Raw genomic sequence first — 25,594 nt, forward strand, 5'->3', positions numbered from 1 at the left:
CAATTATATGCCCCTGTTAAACAGGGGCTGAAAAATTGGGCCTTGGGCACTGGTGCTGGTGCCACAACACTGCAACCCCTTACAGATACTATAGTTGGAGCGCAGGAATGAGCCCTGCTGCAAAGTATTGCATCAAAAATTGTAATTACTTGCCCCTGTTTGGGCAAAAAAATTGGGCCTTGGCCACTGGTGGTGGTGCCCAGAACCAAAAATGTTCTTACAAGCTATCAGCATTAAAATTGAGGAGGAAGAGGATGGTGACTCAGCATAACAGGATAGTCACTCAGCATCAGCATAGGCAGTCTTGAAGGGATCTCACATTAAAAAAAATTCAATCGGTTACATCAGCATCAGGTGCTTGGTAGCTGGTGATCCAAGACTGTTTCATTTTTATGAAGGTCAGCTGATCGACCGATTCGGTGGACAGGCGCACCCTGTGGTCGGTTACAAAGCCTCCAGCAGCACTGAATGTGCGTTCCAAAAGAATGCTGGATGCAGGACAGGCCTGTAGCTCAATTGCATACTGTGCAAGCTCTGGCCAGTGATCCATCCTCAAGACCCAGTAACCCAGAGGATTTTCGGTGGGAAAGGTGTCCAAGTCTGATCTTGCTGATCTTTTCTAGGTAAGGTAAGTCTGATCTTTTCTAGGTAATCCTGCACCATGTGAATCAGACACTGGCGATGGTTGCTGGAACCGATTAGACCTTGGGGCTGCGGACTATAAAATCATCTCAACGCATCGGTCAGATGGACACCTTCTCCACCGCTCCTTCTGTGACTGACCAAAGCCTCAGCAACACGTTGTTCAGGAGGACCAGGAAATTGTAACCTCCCAGGTTCTGGAAACGCGTTACACAAACCTTTCTGCAAGGCCTCGCGAAGATGTTTCATCCTCTGCTCCCTCTGTAACGGCAAGATAAGGTCTGCAACCTTACCCTTGTAACGTGGATCAAGTAGGGTTGCCAGCCAGTAATCATCCCTCCCCTTGATACCACGAATACGAGGATCCTTCCACAGGCTTTGCAGGATCAGGGAGGCTATGCAGCGTAGGTTTGCTGAGGCATTCGGTCCAGAGTCCTCTGGGTCACTAAGGACGACATGATCCGCAGCCACCTCCTCCCAGCCATGTGCAATTTTCTTCAGGTAGCTGTAAATATTGTAAAAACACCTGGCTGCCTGTCAGTAGGAAGAGAATAACATGAACGGATCTAGCTACCTGAATACAGTATATATATATATATATATATATATATATATACAAAATGTAGGATGTATATATATATATATATATATATATATATATATATATATATATATATACACAATACACTGTAAGTGCAGTTAACTGACTCGCCTGTCTAACTTAAATCAAATGACACTGTCTCTCTGTCTATCTCTCCGCTGCCACAACACACTACACAAGGCCACCACGCAGGCGGCCTCATATAGTGTGGGGCGTGTACTAAACCCCCTGAGCCAAAATTGGCCAAAGCCACATTATGGCTCTCTGTACAGACGGCGCTGTGATTAGCCAAGCATGCAGGACATAGTGCATGTTTGGCCAATCATCAGCCAGCAATGCACTGCAATGCCGCAGTGAATTATGGGCTGTGACGCTCCGCTCGAATTTGGCGCAAATGCCCCGTAATGTTCGCGATTCGATGAACAGTCGAACAAGCAATGTTTCCTATGTCTAGGAAAGAGAGCAGTAGCAAATTAGCATTTTAGAGTGGAAGTGTGTTTGGGTGCAAACTCTTAGGATATGGGACTGTATATAACAGCTTTGTAAGTACAGGGATAAAAGTTAGCAGCAGAGTAAGAAAATATGGGTACACATCTGTAGAACAAGAACAGAAGTCAACAGCCCAGAGGTGGAACTAGAACCTTCAGGGACCCGGTGCAAGAAACCATGATAGGCCCCCCTGCCCCCTTCTATCCAAGCCCCAGGCTTCCAATTTTGGGAGGGTGTCCTTGGACATCCTCCTAAAACCATGCTTCCCGCATGCCCCTGGGACATGTATCCAGCGCAATCACAGCGGTCCTTTACCATGTGATCAGCTGATCACATGTAAACAGACTTGCCGGTTATCTGCAGCCCTTTCCTCACATGCTGTGTCTGTGTTAGGAAAGGACTGCCGTTAACTGTCAAGAATGTCAGTAAATTGTTTACACTGATAATTAGTGCCCCAATCACCAGTGCCATTTATCAGTGCTCATCAATGCCACCTTTTAGTGCCCATCAAGTCCACCTATTAGTGCCCATCATTTCTGCCTATCAACACCACCTATGAGTGCTCATTAATGCTGCCTAACAGCATCCATCAGTGCCACCTATCAGTACTCTTCAATGCTGATCATCAGTGCCCATCAATACTGCCTGAGTTCTGCTATCAGTGTTCCCATTAGTGCCCATCAGTGCCTCCTATCAGTGCTGCCTATCAGTGCTCATCAATGCGGCCTATCTGTGCCCATTAGTGCCTCCTATTAGTGCCCATCAATGCCTCTTATCAGTGCCCATCAATGCCTCCTCTCAGTGCCCATCAGTGTCTCCTATCAGTGCCTATTGGTGCCTCCTATCAGTGCTCATTGGTGCCTCTAATCAGTGCCTCCTATCAGTGCCCATAAATGCCTCCTATCTGTGCCTTCTATCACTGCCCATCAGTGCCTTCTATCAGTGCTCATTAGTAAATCCTAACAGTGCCCATCAGTGCCTCCTATCAGTGCTCATCAGTGCCTCCTATCAGTGTCCATAAATGCCTTCTATCACTGCCCATTATTGCCTTCTATCAGTGCTCATCAGTGCCTCCTATCAGTGTCCATAAATGCCTCCTATCAGTGCCTATCAGTGCCTTCTATCAGTGACCATTAGTGTCTTCTATCAGTGTTCATTAGTGCCTTCTATCAGTGCTCATTAGTGCCTTCTATTAGTGCCCATAAATGCCTCCTATCAGTGCATTCTATCAGTGCCCATCAGTGCCTTCTATCAGTGCTCATCAGTGAATCCTAACAGTACCTCCTATCAGTGCTCATCAGTGCCTCCTATCAGTGCCCATAAATGCCTTCTATCAGTGCCCATCAGTGCCTCCTATCAGTGCTCAACAGTGCCTCCTATCAGTGCCCATAAATGCCTCCCATCAATGTTCATCAGTGCCTCCTATCAGTGCCCATTAGTGCCTTCTATCAGTGCCCATTAGTGCCTTCTATTAGTGCCAATCAGTGCCTTCTATCAGTGCTCATCAGTGCCTCCTATCAGTGCCCATAAATGCCTTCTATCAGTGCCCATCAGTGCCTCCTATCAGTGCTCAACAGTGCCTCCTATCAGTGCCCATAAATGCCTCCCATTAATGTTCATCAGTGCCTCCTATCAGTGCCCATTAGTGCCTTCTATCAGTGCCCATTAGTGCCTTCTATTAGTGCCAATCAGTGCCTTCTATCAGTGCTCATCAATGCCTTCTAACAGTGCCCATTAGTGCCTTATATCAGTGCCCATCAGTGCCCATTAGTGCCCTCTATCAGTGCCTTCGTTCTATCAGTGCTCATCAGTGCCTCCTATCAGTGTCCATAAATGCCTCCTATCAGTGCCCATCAGTGCCTTCTATCAGTGCCCATTAGTGCCTTCTAACAGTGGTCATCAGTGCCTTCTATCGGTGACCATTAGTGCCTTCTATCAGTGCTCATTAGTGCCTTCTATCAGTGCTCATTTGTGCCTTCTATTAGTGCCCATAAATGCCTCCTATCAGTGCATTCTATCAGTGCCCATCAGTGCCTTCTATCAGTGCTCATCAGTGAATCCTAACAGTACCTCCTATCAGTGTTCATCAGTGCCTTCTATCAGTGCCCATTAGTGCCTTCTATTAGTGACCATCAGTGCCTTCTATCAGTGCTCATCAGTGCCTTCTATCAGTGCCCATTAGTGCCTTCTATCAGTGCCCATCAGTGCCCATTAGTGCCTTCTATCTGTGCCTTTGTTCTATCAGTGCTCATCAGTGAATCCTATAAGTGCCCATCAGTGCCGTCTGCCTTCTCAGAACAACACGGCTCTGAGCGGAGAGCATGTCTCTCATGGAACAGCAGCACAGACACTGGCATTGACAGTTCTATTTCCCTCTCAGTCCGTCCTCTCTTGCACGGGATGACAGAGGACACAGCTGATTTGCTCCTCCTTCTCCCCCCTCCCCTGTGCTCTGTGGGAAATGTGAGCTCATTAGCTTCACACTTGACTGCCGCGGAGCACACAGGAGAGGGGAGGGGGAGAAGGGGGAGCAGATCAGCTGTGTCCTCTCTCATCCCCTGCGAGAGAGGATGGACTGAGAAGGAAATAGAACTGTCAATGCCGGTGTCTCTGTGCTGCTGTTCAGTGAGAGACATGCTCAGGGCCGTGTGAATAGCAACCCCGTTGGGCCCCCCGGCAGTGACAGAATGCCAGGGCCCCTTCGCAAGTGCGACTGTTGCGACCCTGGTAATTCCGTGACTGGAACAGCCAGTAAGAAAAGAGAGCAAGAGTTTGAGAGAACAATGCCAGAGGAGAAATTAGCTTACCAACATGACCAATCAGTGTGCTGGAGTGCAGTCTGTGTGTAAAATATTGAGAGTTCAAGGGAAAGCCGTATCTACAGAACGTATACATTTAGAAGGGAGCAGTCTGTATCACAGCAGTACGTGCCTGCTAAATAGGGATGAGCTTCGAGTTCGAGTCGAACTCATGTTCGACTCGAACATCGGCTGTTCGCCAGTTCGCCGAACAGCGAACAATTTGGGGTGTTCGCGCCAAATTCGAATGCCGTGGAACACCCTTTAAAAGTCTATGGGAGAAATCAAAAGTGCTAATTTTAAAAGCTTATATTCATGTTATTGTCATAAAAAGTGTTTGGGGACCTGGGTCCTGCCCCAGGGGACAAGGATCAATGCAAAAAAAACGGTGCAGTGATTTTAATAATGCTTAAAGTGAAACAATAAAAGTGTAATATCCCTTTAAATTTCGTACCTGGGGGGTGTCTATAGTATGCCTGTAAAGGGGTGCATGTTTCCCGTGTTTAGAACAGTCTGACAGCAAAATTACATTTCAAAGGAAAAAAAGTCATTTAAAACTACTTGCGGCTATTAATGAATTGCCGGTCCGACAATACACATAAAAGTTCATTGATAAAAACGGCATGGGAATTCCCCACAGGGGAACCCCGAACCAAAATTAAAAAAAAAAAATGATGTGGGGGTCCCCCTAAATTCCATACCAGGCCCTTCAGGTCTGGTATGGATATTAAGGGGAACCCCGGGCAAAATTTTTTAAAAAATGGCGTGTGGTCCCTCTCAAAATCTATACCAGATCCTTCAGGTCTGGTATGGATTTTAATGGGAACCCTGCGCCAAAATTGAAAAAAAAATGGTGTGGGGTCCCCCCAAAAATCCATACCAGACCCTTATCTGAGCACGCAACCTGGCAGGTCGCAGGAAAAGAGGGGGGGACGAGAGAGCACCCCCCCTCCTGAACTGTACCAGGCCACATGCCCTCAACATTGGGAGGGTGCTTTGGGGTAGCCCCCCAAAACACCTTGTCCCCATGTTGATGGGGACAAGGGCCTCATCCCCACAACCCTTGCCCGGTGGTTGTGGGGGTCTGTGGGTGGGGGGCTTATTGGAACCTGGAAGCCCCCTTTAACAGGGGGACCCCCAGAACCCGGCCCTCCCCCCTGTGTGAAATGGTAAGGGGGTACAAAAGTACCCCTACCATTTCACAAAAAAACTGTCAAATATGTTAAAAATGACAAGAGACAGTTTTTGACAATTCCTTTATTTAAATGCTTCTTCTTTCTTCTATCTTCTTTCTTCTATCTTCTGTCTTCTATTTTCCTTCGGTTTCTTCCTCCATCTTCTTCTTCTTCTTCTGGTTCTTCTGGTTCTTCCTCCGGTGTTCTCGTCCGGCATCTTCCTCCACGGCGTCTTCTTATCTTCTTCTCCTCGGGCCACTCCGCATCCATGATGGCATGGAGGGAGGCTCCCGCTGTGTGACGCTTCTCCTCTTCTGACAGTTCTTAAATAATGGGGGGCGGGGCCACCCTGTGACCCTGCCTCCTCTGACGTCATGGGGAATGCCACAGGGAAGTCTCCGCCAAGTCCCCGTGCGTCAGAGGGGGGCGGGGTCACCCGGTGGCCCCGCCCCGTTATTTAAGAACCGTCAGAAGAGGAGAAGCGTCACACAGCGGGAGCCTCCCTCCATGCCATCATGGATGAGGAGCGGCCAGAGCAGAAGAAGATAAGAAGATGCCGCGGAGGAAGATGCCGGACGAGAACACCAGAGGAAGAACCAGAAGAACCAGAAGAAGAAGATGGAGGAAAAAGAAGACAGGAGATAGAAGAAAGAAGATGTTAAAGGGGGCTTCCAGATTCCGATAAGCCCCCCACTCGCAGACCCCCACAACCACCGGGCAAGGGTTGTGGGTAAGAGGCCCTTGTCCCCATCAATGTGGGGACAAGGTGTTTTGGGGGCTACCCCAAAGCACCCTCCCAATGTTGAGGGCATGTGGCCTGGTGCAGTTCAGGGTGGGGGGGCGCTCTCTCGTCCCCCCTGTTTTGCTGCGGCCTGCCAGGTTGCATGCTCAGATAAGGGTCTGGTATGGACTTTTGGGGGGACCCCACGCCATTTTTTTTTATTTTGGCACGGGGTACCCCTTAAAATCCATACCAGACCTGAAGGGTCTGGTATAGATTTTGAGGGGGACCCCACACCATTTTTTTTTTAAATTTTGGCCGGGGTTCCCCTTAATATCCATACCAGACCTGAAGGGCCTGGTATGGAATTTAGGGGGACCCCCACTTCATTTTTTTTTTAATTTTGGTTCGGGGTTCCGCTGTGGGGAATTCCCATGCCGTTTTTATCAATTAACTTTAATGTGCATTGTCGGACCGGCAATTCATTAATAGCCGCAAGTAATTTTTTTCCTTTGAAATGTCATTTTGCTGTCAGACTGTTCTAAACACGGGAAACATGCGCCCCTTTACAGGCATACTATAGACACCCCCCAGGTACGAAATTTAAAGGGATATTACACTTTTATTGTTTCACTTTAAGCATTATTACATTCACTGCTCCCGAAAATACGTCAGTTTTTAAAACTTTCTTTGCATTGACCCAGGTCCTCAAACACTTTTTATGACAATAACTTGCATATAAGCCTTTAAAATTAGCACTTTTGATTATTCATGTTCGTGTCCCATAGACTTTAACGGTGTTCGCGTGTTCGAACAAATTTTTTGCCTGTTCGCAATTTCTGGTGCGAACTGAACAGGGGGTTATCCCTACTGCTAAAAAGGCATTGGAGACAGAACACCCCACCAAAGAATCCCAATTCAATACTGTATCGGATTTCTGTACAAGTAATAGAATACATGATGTGTATCATACAAAAAGTAAATAAAAAGAAAAATGTGTTACTTATGCTAACATGGCACAACATTTACCAAAAACTTAAAATGATACTAAACTCTTGTTTTTTTTTTTCTTTAAAAATAATAAACATGTTATACTTACCTGCTCTGCACAGTGGTTTTGCATAGAGCAGCCTGGATACTCATCATCACGGGTCCCTCTTTGGCGCTCCTGGCTCTTCCATCCTGTTGATTGCCCCCACAGCAAGCAGCTTGCTATGGGGGCACCTGAGCCAAGCCGCAGCTCCATGTGTCTATTCCATGTTGGCTAACTGAGCTGTGTCTCAGCCAATCAGGTGGGAGAATCCCAGACAGCCAAGGCACTCATGCACATTGCTGGCTAGAGGGGAGCTCAGAAAAGTATTAGGGGGCTGAGGGGGGCTGCTACACACAGAAGACTTTTTATCTTAATGCCTAAAACGCATTAAGATAAAAAACCTTCTGCCTTTACAACCACTTGAAGCTTTTTTATCACATAGAGGTAATTGCTCAAAGTACAAATACTGTAGATGGTAGATAATTGTTATTTTTTTCACTGTAGCATAGTTCTTTTATCATGATGGTCTGTTAAAACAAAATCTAAACACAGTGGTAATATCCTTAATGTGGTTGTAGAGTCAGAAGGTTTTTTGTTTTTTTAACTCAAATTTATTGTGAGTATACATATTAAGGAGGTTACAAGCGAACAGTTATACAACATATGAATATACAGGTAGTAAACAAGTTAGTATAGCAATGATAGGTCTACATAAAGTTTGGGGGAGTAGCTGCTATGAGCTGTAGCAAGTAATAACAGCGGTAAACATTAAGCTAACTGATAGGAGCGGAATATGTGAACAAGGTTGCATCACTCGGGTGCGTACAGTGTAGGGTTGTCAGTTGTGTGGGAGTTCATTCATGGGAGGTATGCATTTAGGGTGTTTGAGCCAAAGGTCCCAGTTTGCTTGGAATCTAGGGATTTGTAGGTGGGCTTTGGCGTGCATGAATTCCATCAGGCAGTGGTTATTCAGAAGAGCGATTATTTCCAAGCTGGAGGGGGGGTGAAGGTATTTCCAGTTCTTGGCAATAGCTAGGTGTGTAGCGATAAAAACATGGGAGCCAACTGTGCGTGAAGGTCGAGGCCAAAGTTCCATGTCAAGGCCCAATAGTACCATGGAGTTAGGGACACAGGGACTGGTAGGATGTAGAAGATGAGTTTGGAGAGCATGGACCATAGCGCGGTTAGGATTGGCAAGTCCCACCATATGTGGAGGGGGTGCCTGGGGATCCACCGTTTCTCCAACAAAGATTGGTTGCGGTTGGGTATATCCGGGCGAGTTTGGTTGATGTGAGGTACCAGTTGTGGTATATTTTTTTGACTGTTTCCCAGTGGAATAGGCATCTGGAGAATTTATGGGGTGTTTGGAGTGAGCGATGCCATTGCTGGGGAGTATAAGAGCGTTGAAGTAATTGTTCCCATTTTAGCTTTATGGGGGACTTGGATGCAGTGCATGTTTCGGTGAGGAGCTTGTAGCAGAACGAGATTCCTCGTTAGTGGGGTGCATTGAGGTTAAAAAATGTTAATATGTGCCATGGCAGCAGGCTTTCAGACCACTGAATCTTAGAGAGGATTGAGCATGTCCTAAGATAAAGTCAGAAGGTTTTTTATCTGAATGCATTCTACCCCCTCTAATACTTACCTTGAACCCATCTCGATCCATCAATGTTGCAGAAGAGTGTCTGCTGCCCGGGACTCTCCCTCCCCATTGGCTGAAACACAGCAGTGGCGCCATTGGTTCCCGCTGCTATCAATCAAAGTCACTTAGCCAATGAGGAGAGAGACGGGGTGGGGCCGAACCGCAGCTCCGTGTCTGAATGGACACACAGAGCAGCGGCTCAGCTCGGGTGCCCCCCATAGAAAGCTGCTTGCTGGGGGGGACTCGGCAGGAGGGAGGGGCCAAGAGCACTGGTGAGGGACCCGAGAAGAGGAGGATCTGGGCTGCTCTGTGCAAAACCACGGCACAGTCCAGGTAAGTATAACATGTTTGTTATTTTTAAAGAAAAAAACTGAGACTTTAGTATTACTTTAAGCTTTCTGTATGTGTGCTGAAACTGCATTTCTATATTGTTTATTGCTGCTGTTTGTAATGGTATGTTGTTGTGTGATTAGAGATAGGATATTTTACATTCATATGATAGGTTTACTTGATCTATAAAATTAATGCTTTGGCGTTTGAATTTTTGAGGACTTTGTTGTTTGAACACTATTCCAAAACCCTTTCCGAATGCATTTAGCTGCAGATGGAGAATGAATTGCTAAGGCTGGATCACAATCTGGATTCCAGAAGGTCACTATTTAGTTTGGAGTAGTAAACTCATCCCTGATGGACATTGATAACATAAGGGAAAACAATCAACAACAGAGCAGCTGGAAAGTTGTTTTTGTACTACTCCTAACCTTTGGTTACATTGTATATTTTCCTAAAAAAGGGAATAAATCCAAATTTTACAGGTAACTATTTTGTTTTTCTTTTTTCTACCACAACTTAAATTTGACTATATGTTTCAACATATAATGTTGATGGTTGGTTTATAAAAATGCATGATCTTTTTAAAGAAAAAACATAATATATTGTTGCTGATTAAACAACATATATTAATTTCCAATAAATGTAATAGTGCTTGCTTTATTGATTTTTTTAATTTAAAAAAGGAAGGTTTTCAATGAACTACCATGGCACTGTGAGCACTGTGGTAGTTCATTCATTCTTCCTGTCAGCATGTATCGGCTTCCTCAAACAAGGTATGAGCAATGTACTGTCAGATGTACATTGGCAGATCTGCAGTAGACCTGTATGCACCAGTGATCAGCAGATTGCTGGTGCAATGCTTTACAGGTTCTTGCAACAAAAAATAATAAATGCACATTTTTCCCCAGCAAAAAAATGTGCAATTATTATTTTTGTGAAAAGGTGAACTTATCCTTTAAAGGGGTTGTAAACCCTCAAGGTTTTTCACCTTAATTCATTAAGGTGATAAACCTCCTGTGATTTAGCAGCCCGCCAGAGCCCCCCTTTTACTTACCCGGACCCGGTCTTTCCAGTGACAGGGACGAGCACACCAGCTCCAGCCAGTGTCACAGGTCCTGATTGGATAGATTGATAGCAGCGCAGCTATTGGCTCCTGCTGCTGTCAATCAAATCCAATAATGCGGGAGCCGGGGGTGGGCCGAGTCCTGCTGTCTGTGTCAATGGATGCAGCAGCAGGACATGGCAGCAAGCCCGCATGAGTGCCCTGAAGGAGAGCGGCTCTCCAATGGGGCACTCGAGAAGAGGAGGACCCAGGAGCACCGCTGAGGGACCCCAGAAAAGGAGGATCAGGGCCACTCTGTGCAAAACCAACTGCACATAGGTAAGTATGGCAAGTTTGTTTCTGAAAAAAACAAACCTTTACATATCCTTTAAGCTCCAGGAGGTGGAGTGAAATGCATTGGGGGCATGGCCTGGCTGGAGTCCAGGCTGAGGCTGCCATTGAACTCAATCCATGCACATGGGTCTGCTTCATGATGCGTAGTTCATGGTTTCTTTTCCTTCCTTCAAGCCACAGTTGAGAAGTATTGGAGTTTTCAGTAGATATACTGTATACCCAGCCACAATAAACATCTAGAATTAAGTTCATTGAAAAGCTAAGTCTTACTGTCAATCTAGCACTGTATTCTGAATAAATCATTATTCAAACTGCACTGAATCACCGCGTGATTAGCCCCCTTTGAATATATCTGGTAAGCATATATTCAAAGGGGGCTGATCACGCGGTGATTCGGTGAAGGTGTAGCAACCCACAGATAGTGCACTCCATTTGGATTAGAAGCTTTCCCTCAATCGATGTCACTTGCATGCATGGAATTTATCACAGAAGGACTTGTTTAAATACATTTTTTGGCATCTGGAACTTTTTTCTTTTAAAATTTTCCTTTGACCAATATTATTGCTGAACTTTTAAGGAACGTTCGTTTATGATTTTACAGTTTTTGCAACTGATTTTATATGTCAGTTGTACACCACCATTTAATCCAACACTTGAGGCACATCTTTGCACTAAGAGTTTCAGTGTAGTTTATGGTTGGAGTGTAATAGATGGTTTTAGCACTATATGAGCTATCATATTTATGAATGATCGTATTCACATTAAGCACTGTTAACACTTTCTTCTCCTAAGAGAGTATATTTTTTATATTTTTATATTATTGTTTGATGTTATAACAGCAGCTAGAAGTGCATAAGTGTTTTTCTTTTCCATTTTGAGCGCTAGGATCAGAGTTTCCTATTACCTCTGATATTTTGTTATTCTAATTCATATGCCATTCATTTTTCTTCCAAAAGGTGTTAAGAATGTTATTTGTTTTTCCTCAGAGCTTTACCAAGTACATAACATATGTATACAAGCACAGAAGTTAAATTAGGTTGTGATAAAATGTAAAGGTCAACTCTATTCAGAGTAATATAATTCACTATATAAGAGTATTGGAAACGTTTAACCACTTCCCGACCGGCGCACGCCGATGTACGTCGGCAGAATGGCATGGCTGGGCAAATGGACTTACAGGTACGTCCATTTGAATTCCCCGCCATGCCATTGAGTGCGTGCCGCTGGCTGATGTAAACAGCATCTCCCCGTTCTGCCTAGTGACAAGTGTCACTGATCACAGCTCCCTGTCATCGGGAGCAGTGATCAGCGTAGTGACACACACAGCCCATTCCCGCTACAGTTAGAATCACTATCCTAGTACTGACTTAACCCCTCCCCTCCCCCTAGTGGTTAACCCCTTCACTGCCAGTGTCATTTACACAGTAATCAGTGCATTTTTAATTGCACTGATTGCTGTATAAATGACAATGGTCCCAAAAATGTGTCAAAAATGTCCGACATGTCCGCTATAACGTCGCAGTCACAATAAAAATCGCTGATCATCGCCATTACTAGTAAAAAAAAAATTATTAATAAAAATGCCATAAAACTATCCCCTATTTTGTAAACGTTATAACTTTTGCACAAACCAATCAATAAACGCTTATTGCAATTTTTTTTTTACCAAAAATATGTAGAAGAATTCGATTGGCCTAAACTGAGGAAAAAAATGTTTTTTTATATATTTTTGGGGGATATTTATTATAGCAAAATGTAAAAAATAATGCGTTTTTTCAAAATTGTTGCTCTTATTTTGTTTATAGCGCAAAAACTAAAAATCGCAGAGGTGATCAAATACCACCAAAAGAAAACTCTATTTGTGGGAAAAAAAAGGACATCAATTTTGTTTGAGAGCCACGTCGCATGACCGCGCAATTGTCAGTTAAAGCGACGCAGTGCCGAATTGCAAAAAGTGCTCTGGTCAGGAAGGGGGTAAAATCTTCTGGAGCTGAAGCGGTTAAACATAACATCACTACCTGTCACCTATAAAGAATCAGTCATTGCTTCAAATCACTAATTTATTGCACATCACTCATTTCCTACCCTAAATGTCTGATTGTTTACACATGACTGTACATGCATCAGTTCCCGCTTGGTCATCACAGTAGATGTCTTCTGCTGCCCGTTGTATTGCACTCATTTTTCATCATATTGCTTTTCATTCACTGTGAGTAATTTATTATTCATTCATCACTCATCCCTTTTCACAAATCATTCATCGTGCACTGGTTGTCAAGGTCACTTTTTATTATTAGGAACGCACTAATACAGGCAACAGAATTTAAATAAAAAAAAAAAAAAACATAAAAATGTAATTTATTGAGTGTTTGCTAACTCATTTTTACATTATTTCTTTTTATTCTATAATATATTTTCAAAACTCCCCCAAATTAAAATTAAACTGACATTTTAAAATAAAACTGAAATTATTAAAGCAGAGACAGTAAAACAATGTACCTCCTTCAAACTCTGTTTGACAGTTTCCAGAGTTTTCATTTAAGCTCTCCTCTTCAGTAATGATTATGTTTTCAATGTCCTTCATAGTTAAGTGATCACGAAATGCATGATAAAGAATGTGCTTTAGTTCCTCCAGTGTTATCCGTTGCATATCAAACTGCAGAAAGAAAGGTACACAACATAAAAAAAAGCAAGTAAACAATGCTATACACGAATGCTTTAATATCTATAGTGTTGCTTTTAAGATAGTGTAAAGTCTTCAAATGTAACTTTTACTTATTAACAAAGATAGGAAGAAAGTTCTGGACAGCCGCACTCCAAAAGAATTTTTGCCTTTTATTGAAAAATCCGGGTCACAAAATACAAGCCACAGCAAAGTGATACCACATATCACTTTGCTGTGGCTTGTATTTTGTGACCCGGATTTTTTAATAAAAGGCAAAAATTCTTTTGGAGTGCGGCTGTCCAGAACTTTCTTCCTATCTTAGTTGCTATATGCATTGCCAGCACCTGGGGCTCTTAAAAACTGGAAGAGAAGTTTTTGTTTCGGCCGACCTACCTGAAGCAGTGGGATCCCTTTCTCTAAAGCCCCTTTCACACTGGGGCGGTGGGGGCGTCGGCGGTACAACAGCGCTATTTTTAGCGCTGCTGTACCGTCGTTCTTGCAGCGGTATTCGGCCGCTAGCGGTGCGGTTTTAACCCCCGCTGGCGGCCGAAAAAGGGTTAAAATCCCTCGTACAGCGCGGATTCAGAGGGTGGGGATAAATGGGGAGTACTCAGAATGGTCAGGGGTGGGTAGTGGGGTTCCCCAGGGTTCTGTGCTGGGACCAATCCTATTTAATTTGTTCATAAACGACCTGGAGGATGGGATAAACAGTTCAATCTCTGTATTTGCAGACGATACTAAGCTAAGCAGGGCAATAACTTCTCCGCAGGATGTGGAAATCTTGCAAAAAGACCTGAACAAATTAATGGGGTGGGCGACTACATGGCAAATGAGGTTCAATGTAGAAAAATGTAAAATAATGCATTTGGGTGGCAAAAATATGAATGCAATCTATACACTGGGGGGAGAACCTCTGGGGGAATCTAGGATGGAAAAGGACCTGGGGGTCCTAGTGGATGATAGGCTCAGCAATGGCATGCAATTCCAAGCTGCTGCTAATAAAGCAAACAGAATATTGGCATGCATTAAAAGGGGGATCAACTGCAGAGATAAAACGATAATTCTCCCGCTCTACAAGACTCTGGTCCGCCCGCACCTGGAGTATGCTGTCCAGTTCTGGGCACCAGTCCTCAGGAGGGACGTACTGGAAATGGAGCGAGTACAAAGAAGGGCAACAAAGCTAATAAAGGGTCTGGAGGATCTTAGTTATGAGGAAAGGTTGCGAGCACTGAACTTATTCTCTCTGGAGAAGAGACGCTTGAGAGGGGATATGATTTCAATTTACAAATACTGTACTGGTGACCCCACAATAGGGATAAAACTTTTTCGCAGAAGAGAGTTTAATAAGACTCGTGGCCACTCATTACAATTAGAAGAAAAGAGGTTTAACCTTAAACTACGTAGAGGGTTCTTTACTGTAAGAGCGGCAAGGATGTGGAATTCCCTTCCACAGGCGGTGGTCTCAGCGGGGAGCATTGATAGCTTCAAGAAACTATTAGATAATCACCTGAATGACCGCAATATACAGGGATATGTAATGTAATACTGACACATAATCACACACATAGGTTGGACTTGATGGACTTGTGTCTTTTTTCAACCTCACCTACTATGTAACTATGTAACTATGATATAGCCGCGCTGTCCCATTGATTTCAATGGGCAGGAGCGGTGAAGGAGCGGTGAATACACCGCTCCTTCACCGCTCCAAAAAAGCGGTTTGCAGGACTTTTTTCACCGTCCTGCCTGCGCACCGCTTCAGTGTGAAAGCCCTTGGGCTTTCACACTGAACAAACAGCGGAGGCTGTTTAGGGGCGGTTTGCAGGCGGTATTTTTAGCGCAATACCGCCTGAAAACCGCCCCAGTGTGAAAGGGGTCTTACTTACAATTTTTTAATGGTGTATTGTGTCTACTTGAGGTGGAATTAATGCTAATATTTCACTAGGCAGCTTTAAAGATGCAACCTGGATCCCACTTCAAATCTAATTAGTGCCTACATTATTTTTAGGGATGAATGGAAGTGCCATATACTTTTATTGTAGTTTAGTCTTGCAGTGAAATGTGGTGCATAAATAACATACATAAAGAACCTCTACAGTCAACTTAGAGTCCATTACAGTACTGCATTATCAGTAGAGATGAACTTTGACTGTAGACAACATATAAACAGGCTCATTACCATAGTCAAAGTGAGGCCTCACCTATATACACAAAATCCTGTATACAGAGGACATGATTTTCAATCTCACATGTTCTAAAGTAATTTTATACAACATAAACAAATATTATTTTCAACATATACGGAACTCCAACTGACTGGAAATTGAGCAGTTGGGATGCATTTCACAAGCACAGTAGAGGCTTCTTAGAACAGAGGATATCTACAAGTCTCATGTTTACGCTAGAGAATGAAACCATCAAATAATTCATGTATGTCTCTTGGCTTACTGTACATCCAAAACTTCTGGTTTAAAATACATATGCAACAATAAGCCAGATTTACACTATGTGCAGGTGCAGGATTGCATGTAATCGCATGTAATTGCATGTGCTTACCCACAGCAAAAAACACACTGCTGTTTTCAGATGCACTGGAGCAGTGGAAACTGAAGCTTTATGTGGTTTCCCTGCATCTGCGATTTTGGAAAAGGTGCAATGACCTTTTCTCTGCATTTGTCATAGGTAGAGCAGGCCATTCAAATGAATGGGCTGCTGTGCCCGTGCAAACTCAGCCACAGGGAAACCACATAGTTGTGAACCTAGCTTTACACCTCACTGTAATCAGTTAGTTTTTACTTTAAGGAATGCATATGTTTTTCTAAAAACTTGAGTACATTTTATTACCTTACAAGACAAAAAACAAAAGGCTTCTTTTCAAACTGCTAGTCTTATAGATATCACTGATAATTGAGTTTTAAATGCACCCCACTGGTTAATACATTTTCAATGTCCTATTTCATTTTATGAGCGTTTGTCTAAACTCTGTATATATTTTTTTATTATCACCTGCTATATATCTTTCTACAACTAGAAAAGCTCCTTAAAACCAAACAATGAAACTACATCCATAAGAACAGTCACATACTATCATTCTTTATATATTTGGGGGGGGGGGGGTGACACCAACCCTAGCGACACCACTGCAATCTCTTAAATAATAATAATTATTATTATTATTATTACACAGGATTTATAAAGTGCCAACAGCTTGTACAGCACTTTATAACATTATGGCAGACAGTATAGTTACAATACAATTCAATACAGGAGGAATCAGAGGGCCCCTGCTCATTAGAGCTAACATCTAGAAGGGAGGGTCAAGTGATACAAAAGGTAATAACTGTGGGGGATGAGCTGATAAAGAATATTAAAGTACAGTTGTTAGGTGGAGGTAGGATAGGCTTCTCTGAAGAAAAAAGTTTTCAGAGATTGCCTAAAAGTGGATAGAGTTTCAGATAGTCAGACAGATTGGGGTATGGAATTCCAAAGGATGGGAGAGGCTCGGGAGAAGTCCTGGAGGCGAACATGGGAATAGGTGACAAGGGAGCTAGAGAGCAGGAGGTCTTGGGAGGAAGAAAGAGGGCAATTTAGTTTGTATTTTGAGATTAGGTTAGTGATGTAGCTGGGGGCCGAGTTGTGGATAATCTCTTTTTACGCTCCTAATGGGCAGTTCTGGGAATGGTTAGACAAAATGACAAACGATTCTCCAAAGATACTAAGCACTAAGCACCTAACTCTTATTTTTTCTGCAGCTGGCTGAAAAATAATACTTCAGAATTTGATATTACCAGATCCTCCTTCCCTGTATCAAATGATGGGGATCCAAAAAAAATTAAATTTTTAGGCTAGAGTGGATAAAAACTGCACTCAACAGAGAGAGCTTTATTAAGTGATATATTAAAAATGGAAACTTTTTTTAATAGCTTAAAACCAAACATAAAACTACTACCACATCAATAATGTAAATTTACCACTGGGTGTCTGGGGTTATTGGTTATTTATTTGCAAATAAGTTGGTGCTCCTCAAAACAGCACCTGCACAATCCCAACAAGATGATAGAAATCAACCAGAATTCCACTGAGTACAGTACTTTGTGGTTGTTGAGCAACTTTTATCTCTTTTGTTTAACACTTCTACTGGCTTTGGAGGGTTTTAAAAAAACACTCTCAGCAGCTGCAGCCATTGGAAGCATATTTAAATCTGGCAAGCCAACTGTTGGCTGTCAGATGGAAGCAAGCTGATGGCTGTGCAGGTGCCAGATCACTTCCACCCCCCTCCCTTGCTGCCAGCCCCCCTGCGTGACCCCATCATGTTTCTGCCATCAGTGGACCCGAGACCAACATGACAGGTGCCAGGATACCAGTTAGAGGGGAAGGAGATCAGTGAATGTCCATTCATCAATCTTCCTTTCCTGGTTCTGACATGGAAGCGTTGTGTAAAACGTTACTTCTAGGTTTGGGTGTCACAGTATAGCTGGGGAAGAATCGAATGGAGTATGATCTCCCCCTCAAAAAAGTTTGACCCCCCCTCCACCCCCCCATACATACACATGGATGTATTGGGGCTGCCTACGCATGAAAATGTTGATCGCGCTACCATAGTTATATATTGCCGTGCAGGCTGGAGTGAGATCAATAATTCTAGGCCTATTAACTCTAAACCAATGACCTGTAAGAGTTTTTAGCATTTTTTTGCATTTATTTAGTTGATCAAATTATTCATAGAGTTATTGCAAAGTTAGCTGATGTTGTTGTGGGCATGTAGTTATCAATGACATCTGGCCAGGAAAAGTATTACTTTAGTCCATGCAAGTACAGTATATTCAGGTGTTATGACAAAAAGTGATAAAATTAAGCAACTGTCCAAAAGCATGGGCAAAACACAGGTTTCCTTCAAGTGAGGGTGCTTTATTAGATGACCACTGTAAGGCTAATACTTCTTATATAAGCCTTGAAATGTAATCAACTATGCTGTATGTATAAAACCTAGCACAAGGAAACTGTTTTTCTTTGTGCCACAGAATGCTTAAAAAAAACAATTTCTGTTCCTCGAGTTAAATAACACATGTCTAGTGCATACTTTGTATGATTACACCATGTAGTTCATGATTTATCACCTAATCCACTGTAATTCAACATTGTCAAAGATGTTTTATCCCATATAAGCTTTTAGCTTTTTAAAATGAAAGACAGTTGCAGATATTGAATATGCAGAGAAAAAAATATATCAGAAGATGAATCACATTCATGTTTCCCCTGCAGTTATTGCAAATGGATAATATTTAAGTGACCAAAATCATCAAAGCCTTAAAATGATTAATTAGGACACTTCAATTCTTTCATGACCCACTCTACTTAGTGTCAATGAAAACACAGAGTAGGAAAGAATTACCATTCCTGGAGTATATATGCATATAATAATATACTCTTGACAGTTATACAATCAAATTAGTGCAAGTCCATCCATCTGTTTTAGTGACCTCGGTTTCTGAGGCTAATAGCTTTTCACGCTGGTCGAGTAAAAATAGCAGCAGCCAGAAGCACTATAAATGATCTTTTCTTATGTCACAGATGTTGAAATAGCCCAGGTGTGACTGACATAAACTCCTATCTTTCCTTTGTACACCCAGTATTAATGTCCTTGATCTGTTGCTTGTGTATCTTGGTTAATAGTTGTACCCAGTCTTGAAGAACACTTCAAAAGAAAATGAAATATAAGGTACACATATACTTTCAAATTACTTGATAATTACCTTCCTGGAGTCAATCTAATGTCTTTTTAAATTATTTTACCTAAATCTATGTCAGTGGGGCTAGTTTATTGAAAATAATCTAGATAAGTATTTTAAAAACACAGCTTATAATTACAGTATTTAAAGAATAAAGGCAATTCTTCATGCTAGTACCCTTCTCCTGACCTGATCTCAAACTTTACTTTTACAGAGGCATACTTACTATAATCCAATGGCTGTGTTCTCCTTGTCTTGGCCACACCTGTGCATTTCAACCCCATAAACTTAGGAGAAGGGAGAGTTAGGTTAGATCAGGGGAAGGGGGCAAAAGCATAAATGCACTTATTTTTAAAGTGCACATATTCTTTAATCATACAAAGAATTGGTCTAACAGATGTAAAAGCAGAGCATCTTAAGATGTATTAAAAAAAACATTTAATTTCTCACAATTTTTCATAGTAATGCATACAATTATGGATCTATTTGGGGTTTTACAGATTTAAATTCTGTGAAGATTTAGAGTACTTGAACTGTCATATCAGCCACTGAAATATCTTTTCCAACTACTTTCCTGCCTAGGGTCCATTTAGTGGTACACTGGTGTAAACACAGGGAGAATACCACTGGAAGATGCATTCCAGCAAATGGAACATGGTGTTCAGAGAACAGAAGAGTACTGGCTATCAAAGCCCTACCAATGAGTTGGGGACTTTACCCTTGCATGAGTCTCTTACAGCTCCAAAGACCCAGCAAGGAATCAAATCTTGACTTTTTCTATTCAATCAAAATGAATAATACCTTGCATATAATTATACTTTATTAAGCTTAACTGGAAGTAGACACAAGCATGATAAGGGGGAGCATGAAAATACACACTTTCACATGCATTGAAAGAACTGCCTAAAAGTTGCTAAGGCAAAACTCCTTGCACGCAAATTTGGTGTAACCTTAATTCTGCTTGTGAAACGCAGTCTTTCTTTTTCAGTGCAAGTATCTGAGAGACAATAATTATTAAAATCTGAAGATTAGTAAAAAAAAATGTGGGGCCCGTTGGATACATATAACTAGAGGTACATTATTACACTGCTGTACTAAACTTCAGCTTTAATTAAAAAAATAAATGCAGTATGAACTTATACTGAGAAAACAAATGCAATCAATAGGCTATAGTATGTGGTGCTTCCTCGTTTGCTAAATGTCTAATCAGTAGTATTGAAAAAACTGCATTTGGAATTTTTTATAGCACACTAGTCAACTAATCTATGAGTGATAAAAATGATCCTTGTATCATTCCTAGTAACAATTAAAGGGACATTTCACTTCAGAGAATATAAAATGAGATTGGCCTCATGGGCACCGCATTAAAAAATTCATGTATATGTCACACAAAATATAATGGATGCCTGCAACAACGGGCCAGATGTTCTGGAGTAGCAGCAGCAGCAGCAGCTTACTGAAGATAGAAGTCAGACAATCAGTTGTAGTGTAATGCATTGTGCTGGGATTAATCTATTCACCTTAAAGCATTCAATCACTGAAGTCCCCTGCAGCATTAGGGATATAAGTATGCAACACACCAGTACATATATCATAGTCCACAGTATGTATTTTGCTAAGAAATATGATTTGGTATCTGAAATATTTTTCTATGAATACCAAAGGCATAACAGGGTTGATTTACTTTTGTATGTTAGGAAATAGAGATTGTTCACTTTGCAAAGTATTTTTTTAATTAAATTTCGCTTTGCTACTACCTTGGTAAAGCAACCCCATTATATGGGCCAGCCTTGGACTAGAAACTAGCCAATTCTGGAATTGGTCACATGAGCCGCTTCAATTCAGCCATACTTGTTTAACTGAAAGCATTGCCACATGTATGCATTCTGCACACTTTCAATAAGTACTGAGTAATAGTGCTCCAAATTTTGGCTCCTGTGCATTACAAGTCTGACTGAATACTTTGTCTGACTGCCTGCTGCTGAACATGGCTTGCACCTAATCTCAACTATGGCCAGTTCCGCTAACCTGTTCTTTTGTGGTATCTTGACCCTGACACCCTTGTATTCTCTGCTATAGCACTTTTCTGCCAAGACATCCAACTAAAGTTGACTCCAAGAGTGTGGACTCTCGTGTTAGGACATTCAACAACCATGCAACTCATATTTCTTATCAGTTATTGCAGGGATATTTGGACTGGAGGTGCAAGAGAGGTCTCATTGGCTCACATTTGCTGGCTAGAACTTTTATAAAGTGGAAGTTTGACTAATTGGTGACTTAAAAAACACAATTGTGATTTTGACTGCTGGTGACTGCTTATAGTTGCATGTATATTGTTTTCTTCTTTAGGAACTCTGCTAGCAGCTTTTAAAATGCTTTTTCTGGCACTTTTATTTCTTTCCTTCCTTCAGTCTGCTAATTAAGGGGAGTGGTTAATTGTTCACAGGTGCTACAGGTACTATATAACTTTGTGCTAGCTCATTTTGCTGGCTGGAACATTTACAAAGCGGGAGTTTGACTAAGTGGCAAGTTAAAAACAAGAGGTAAAAATAGTCTTTTACCCTGTAAGTAACATTTTACAATTTCTGTAAGTAAATAATACTATAGTGACAGGGATAATGAGTACTAGCAAGATTGAATGTTTTGCACAGTACACAGTGTGTATACATGTGGCAACAACACCAGGATGAATACTGCTGTGACAGATGTGAGCAGGTTGCCCTTCTGGAAGCTCACATTAGAGATCTGGAGGAGCAAATTGCAACACTGAGCAGAGAAGACAACCTTGAAAGGAATCTTCAATGGGGTTGATGCGGAGGATGGAGGAGTACGTCATGATTATTAGGTAGGAAGATGGGTTACTGTAGTTAGGGTCTCACAGAAAAAGGCCAGCCCTGGGTTTGAGCTACCAAACAAATTTGCCCAATTGAAGATGTGGAGGTGGCAGTCCTAGATGTCACTGCTACCTATAACAGTCGGGAGATCAGCCCACCTAGTAGGGGTGGTGAGGGTAATAGAGAATTCTATAATCTGAATGATTGACACAATAATTTGTCACCAAGGTCATCTCAACCAAATGTTTTGCGGTTTCCTTGGTGCCAGGGCTCAGTATGTGGTGGACCGAGTTGATAAATTACTGGGAGGGGCTGGGCATGAGCCAGCTGTCTTGGTCCAAGTTGGAACCAATGACAGAATACATGGAAGATTAAGAATCAATTTAAAGTACTAGCCTGCAAGTTGAAGGGCAAGACCTTTAAGGTGATATTCTCCAGAATATTGCCTGTACCATGTGCATAATAGAAAAGACAGGGGGATCTTACAAAACGTAATGCATGGCTAAAGACCTAGTGTAAGAGGGAAGGATTTGGGTTTATAGAGCCCTGGGCTGACTTTTCAACAACCTATTGGAGATGGGCCGAACACTCCCCAGTTCGGTTCGCGCCAGAGCTCTCGAACATCGCAAAAGTTCTGACCTGAATGACGAACGTGATTAAAGTCTATGGGACTCGAGCAAGAAAAATCTAAAGTTTCCATTTTGAACACATATATGCAAATTACTGGCCATAAAAAGGGTATGGGGGCCCATTTACTGCCCTAGGGGACATGTACCAATGCAAAAGAAACGTTTAAAAACGATTGAAGAATTGAAGAATTTTAATAAAGCCTTAAGTGAAACAATAAAAATGAAAAATTCCTTTAAATATAGTGCTTGGGGGTCCCTTTAGTCTGTCTGTAAAGTGGAGCATCTTTACAGTGTATGGAACCTGCTGCAGCAAAACTGAAATTTATAAAGAAAAAATAAATACATTTAAATTGATTTCCCCTGCAAGCTTTCTTTATTTTGTAAACAACATCTTGGGGAGCCACAATTTTAGTGTACTCGGAACAAAATTAGAGATTTTTTGGATAAATTCTGGTGTCTTTTTTGGCAGACTTTGGTTGAAAATGATAAAGTTTTGCACCACAATGAGCAAACCCTGCGTAGAAGCCAAATATTAGTACACTCAGACCAAGATTAACACTTTTCTAAATAAAGTCTGGTGTCTCCTCTTGAGGAAAGCAAGAATTAGCCTTGCTGTAAAAAATTAAAATTTGATGTCCCGGTCAAACAGTCGCAGAGAAATTGATCTTTGGGTGTTGGTGGTGCCCGTAATCTTCTAGAGGTACTCTTGAAGAAAGTAAGAATTGACCTTGCTGTAAAAAATTGAAATTTGACACCCCTGTTACGCAGTTGCGGAAAAATTGGTCTTTGGGTGTTGTTGGTGCCTTCACCCCAAAACCTTCTAGAGGTACTCTTGATGAAAGCAAGAATTGGCCTTGCTGTAAAAAATTTAAATTTGATGCCCCTGTCAAACAGGTGTGGAAAGATTGGTCATTGGTGGTTAATTGTGCCCATGATATCTATACCATAACATTACTTCAAGATAAACTCAACACCCACAAAGTTAGGTGGCCTAGACAGTCCTGCAGAAATTCAAGATACCAATAACAATTAATCAGCGACATCGCCATCAGGGGCTTGATAGCTGCTGCTAATCCAGGACTGATTAATTTTAAAAAATGTCAGCTGGTCATCGGAGTCTGTAGACAGAAGTGCTCTTTTATCTGTCACAAAACCACCAGCAGCACTGAATGACCTTTTGGAAAGCACGCTAGATGCAGGCAGGTCAGTTGCATGCTGGGCAAGTTCTGGCCAGTGGTCTATTCTAATGAACCCAGAACCTATTCTCAGAACCCGGAAACCCAGTCTACTGGAAAAGCTCTCAATGTCTGTTTTCGCCCCTAGATGGTCTTCCACCATATGATGCAGACGCTGCCAATGGGATCTTGAAGCTGACAGCTCTGGACACCAAGGACCAAAACTGTTTTTGAAATGCACCACTGAGGCGGCCCCTTTTGCCACCACTCCTCCTTTGACAGAAGCCTCAAAACTAGCTTTTCCATGATACTGTAACCTACTAGGGTCTGACAAGGCATTACACAAACTCCTCTTTAAGGTGTCCTCAAGATATTTCATCCTCTGCTCCCTCTGCAAGGGCTGTAAAAGTTCTAAGACTTTTCCCTTGTAAAGGTGGTCAAGGAGGGTTACCAACTAATAATGATCCTTATCCTTGATGCCACTAGTTCTTGGGTCCTTTCACGGGTTTTAAAGAATAAGGAAGCCCTAGAACCTCAAGTTTGCGGAGTCATAAGAAACAGAGTCCTCGGGGGCATTAACCACTTCAGCCCCGGAAGGATTTACCCTCTTCCTGACCAGAGCACTTTTTACAATTTGGCACTGCGTCACTTTAACTGCTAATTGCGCAGTCATGCAATGCTGTACCCAAACAAAATTTGCGTCCTTTTCTTCCCACAAATAGAGCTTTCTTTTGATGGTATTTGATCACCTCTGCCGTTTTTATTTTTTGCGCTATACACGGAAAAAGACCGAAAATTTTGAAAAAAATTGATATTTTCTAATTTTTGTTCTAAAAAAAATCCAATAAACTCAATTTTAGTCATACATTTAGGCCAAAATGTATTCGGCCACATGTCTTTGGTAAAAAAAATGTCAATAAGTGTATATTTATTGGTTTGCGCAAAAGTTATAGCGCCTACAAACTAGGGTACATTTTCTGGAATTTACACAGCCTTTAATTTATGACTGCCTATGTCGTTTCTTGAGGTGCTAAAATGGCAGGGCAGTACAAAACCCCCACAAATGACCCCATTTTGGAAAGTAGACACCCCAAGGAAATTGCTGAGAGGCATGTTGAGCCCATTGAATATAAATTTTTTTTGTCCCAAGTGATTGAATAATGACAAAAAAAAAATTACAAAAAGTTGTCACTAAATGATATATTGCTCACACAGGCCATGGGCATATGTGGAATTGCACCCCAAAATACATTTAGCTGCTTCTCCTGAGTATGGGGATACCACATGTGTGGGACTTTTCGGGAGCCTAGCCACGTACGGGGCCCCGAAAACCAATCACTGCCTTCAGGATTTCTAAGGGCGTACATTTTTGATTTTACTCCTCACTACCTATCACAGTTTTGAATGCCATAAAATCCTGCTCCTCATCCTCCCTCTCCTCTTATGTGTTCTGTGGGGTCCCAAGAATCGTGTCTGCATAAAGAGGGCCTTGAGAGGAAAGGAAGCCCTCCCTTCCTCCCACTGCTCTGCCTCGAGTGCCCTGTCCACAATGCCAAGCAGAGTATGCTCCAGCAGGAACAAAAGAGGGATTGTGTCACTGATGCATGAATTGTCACGGCTTACCATCCTTGTCGTCTCCTGAAATGGTGACAGTACAGTGCATGCATCCTTTATCAGCAGCCATTGGCATGGGGAAAAAAGCTAAGGTGCCCTGAGCCTGTCCTTGTGCCATACT

At 42.2% G+C, this 25,594-nt stretch overlaps 1 protein-coding gene across 2 annotated transcripts in view; it reads right to left on the bottom strand.

Moving 5' to 3' along the window:
* The window catches only part of CALN1 (calneuron 1), a 596,286-nt gene that overhangs the window by 44,712 nt on the left and 525,980 nt on the right, over positions 1 to 25,594 (bottom strand). For both annotated transcript variants that reach the window (XM_073615093.1, XM_073615092.1), the window contains exon 5: positions 13,327 to 13,483. In XM_073615093.1, coding sequence (XP_073471194.1) covers positions 13,327 to 13,483 — 157 coding nt within the window. The remainder of the gene's footprint in view (positions 1 to 13,326; positions 13,484 to 25,594) is intronic.

This window comes from Aquarana catesbeiana, linkage group LG02, assembly GCF_042186555.1.
Source record: "Aquarana catesbeiana isolate 2022-GZ linkage group LG02, ASM4218655v1, whole genome shotgun sequence".
In the NCBI taxonomy this organism is placed as follows: domain Eukaryota; kingdom Metazoa; phylum Chordata; class Amphibia; order Anura; family Ranidae; genus Aquarana; species Aquarana catesbeiana.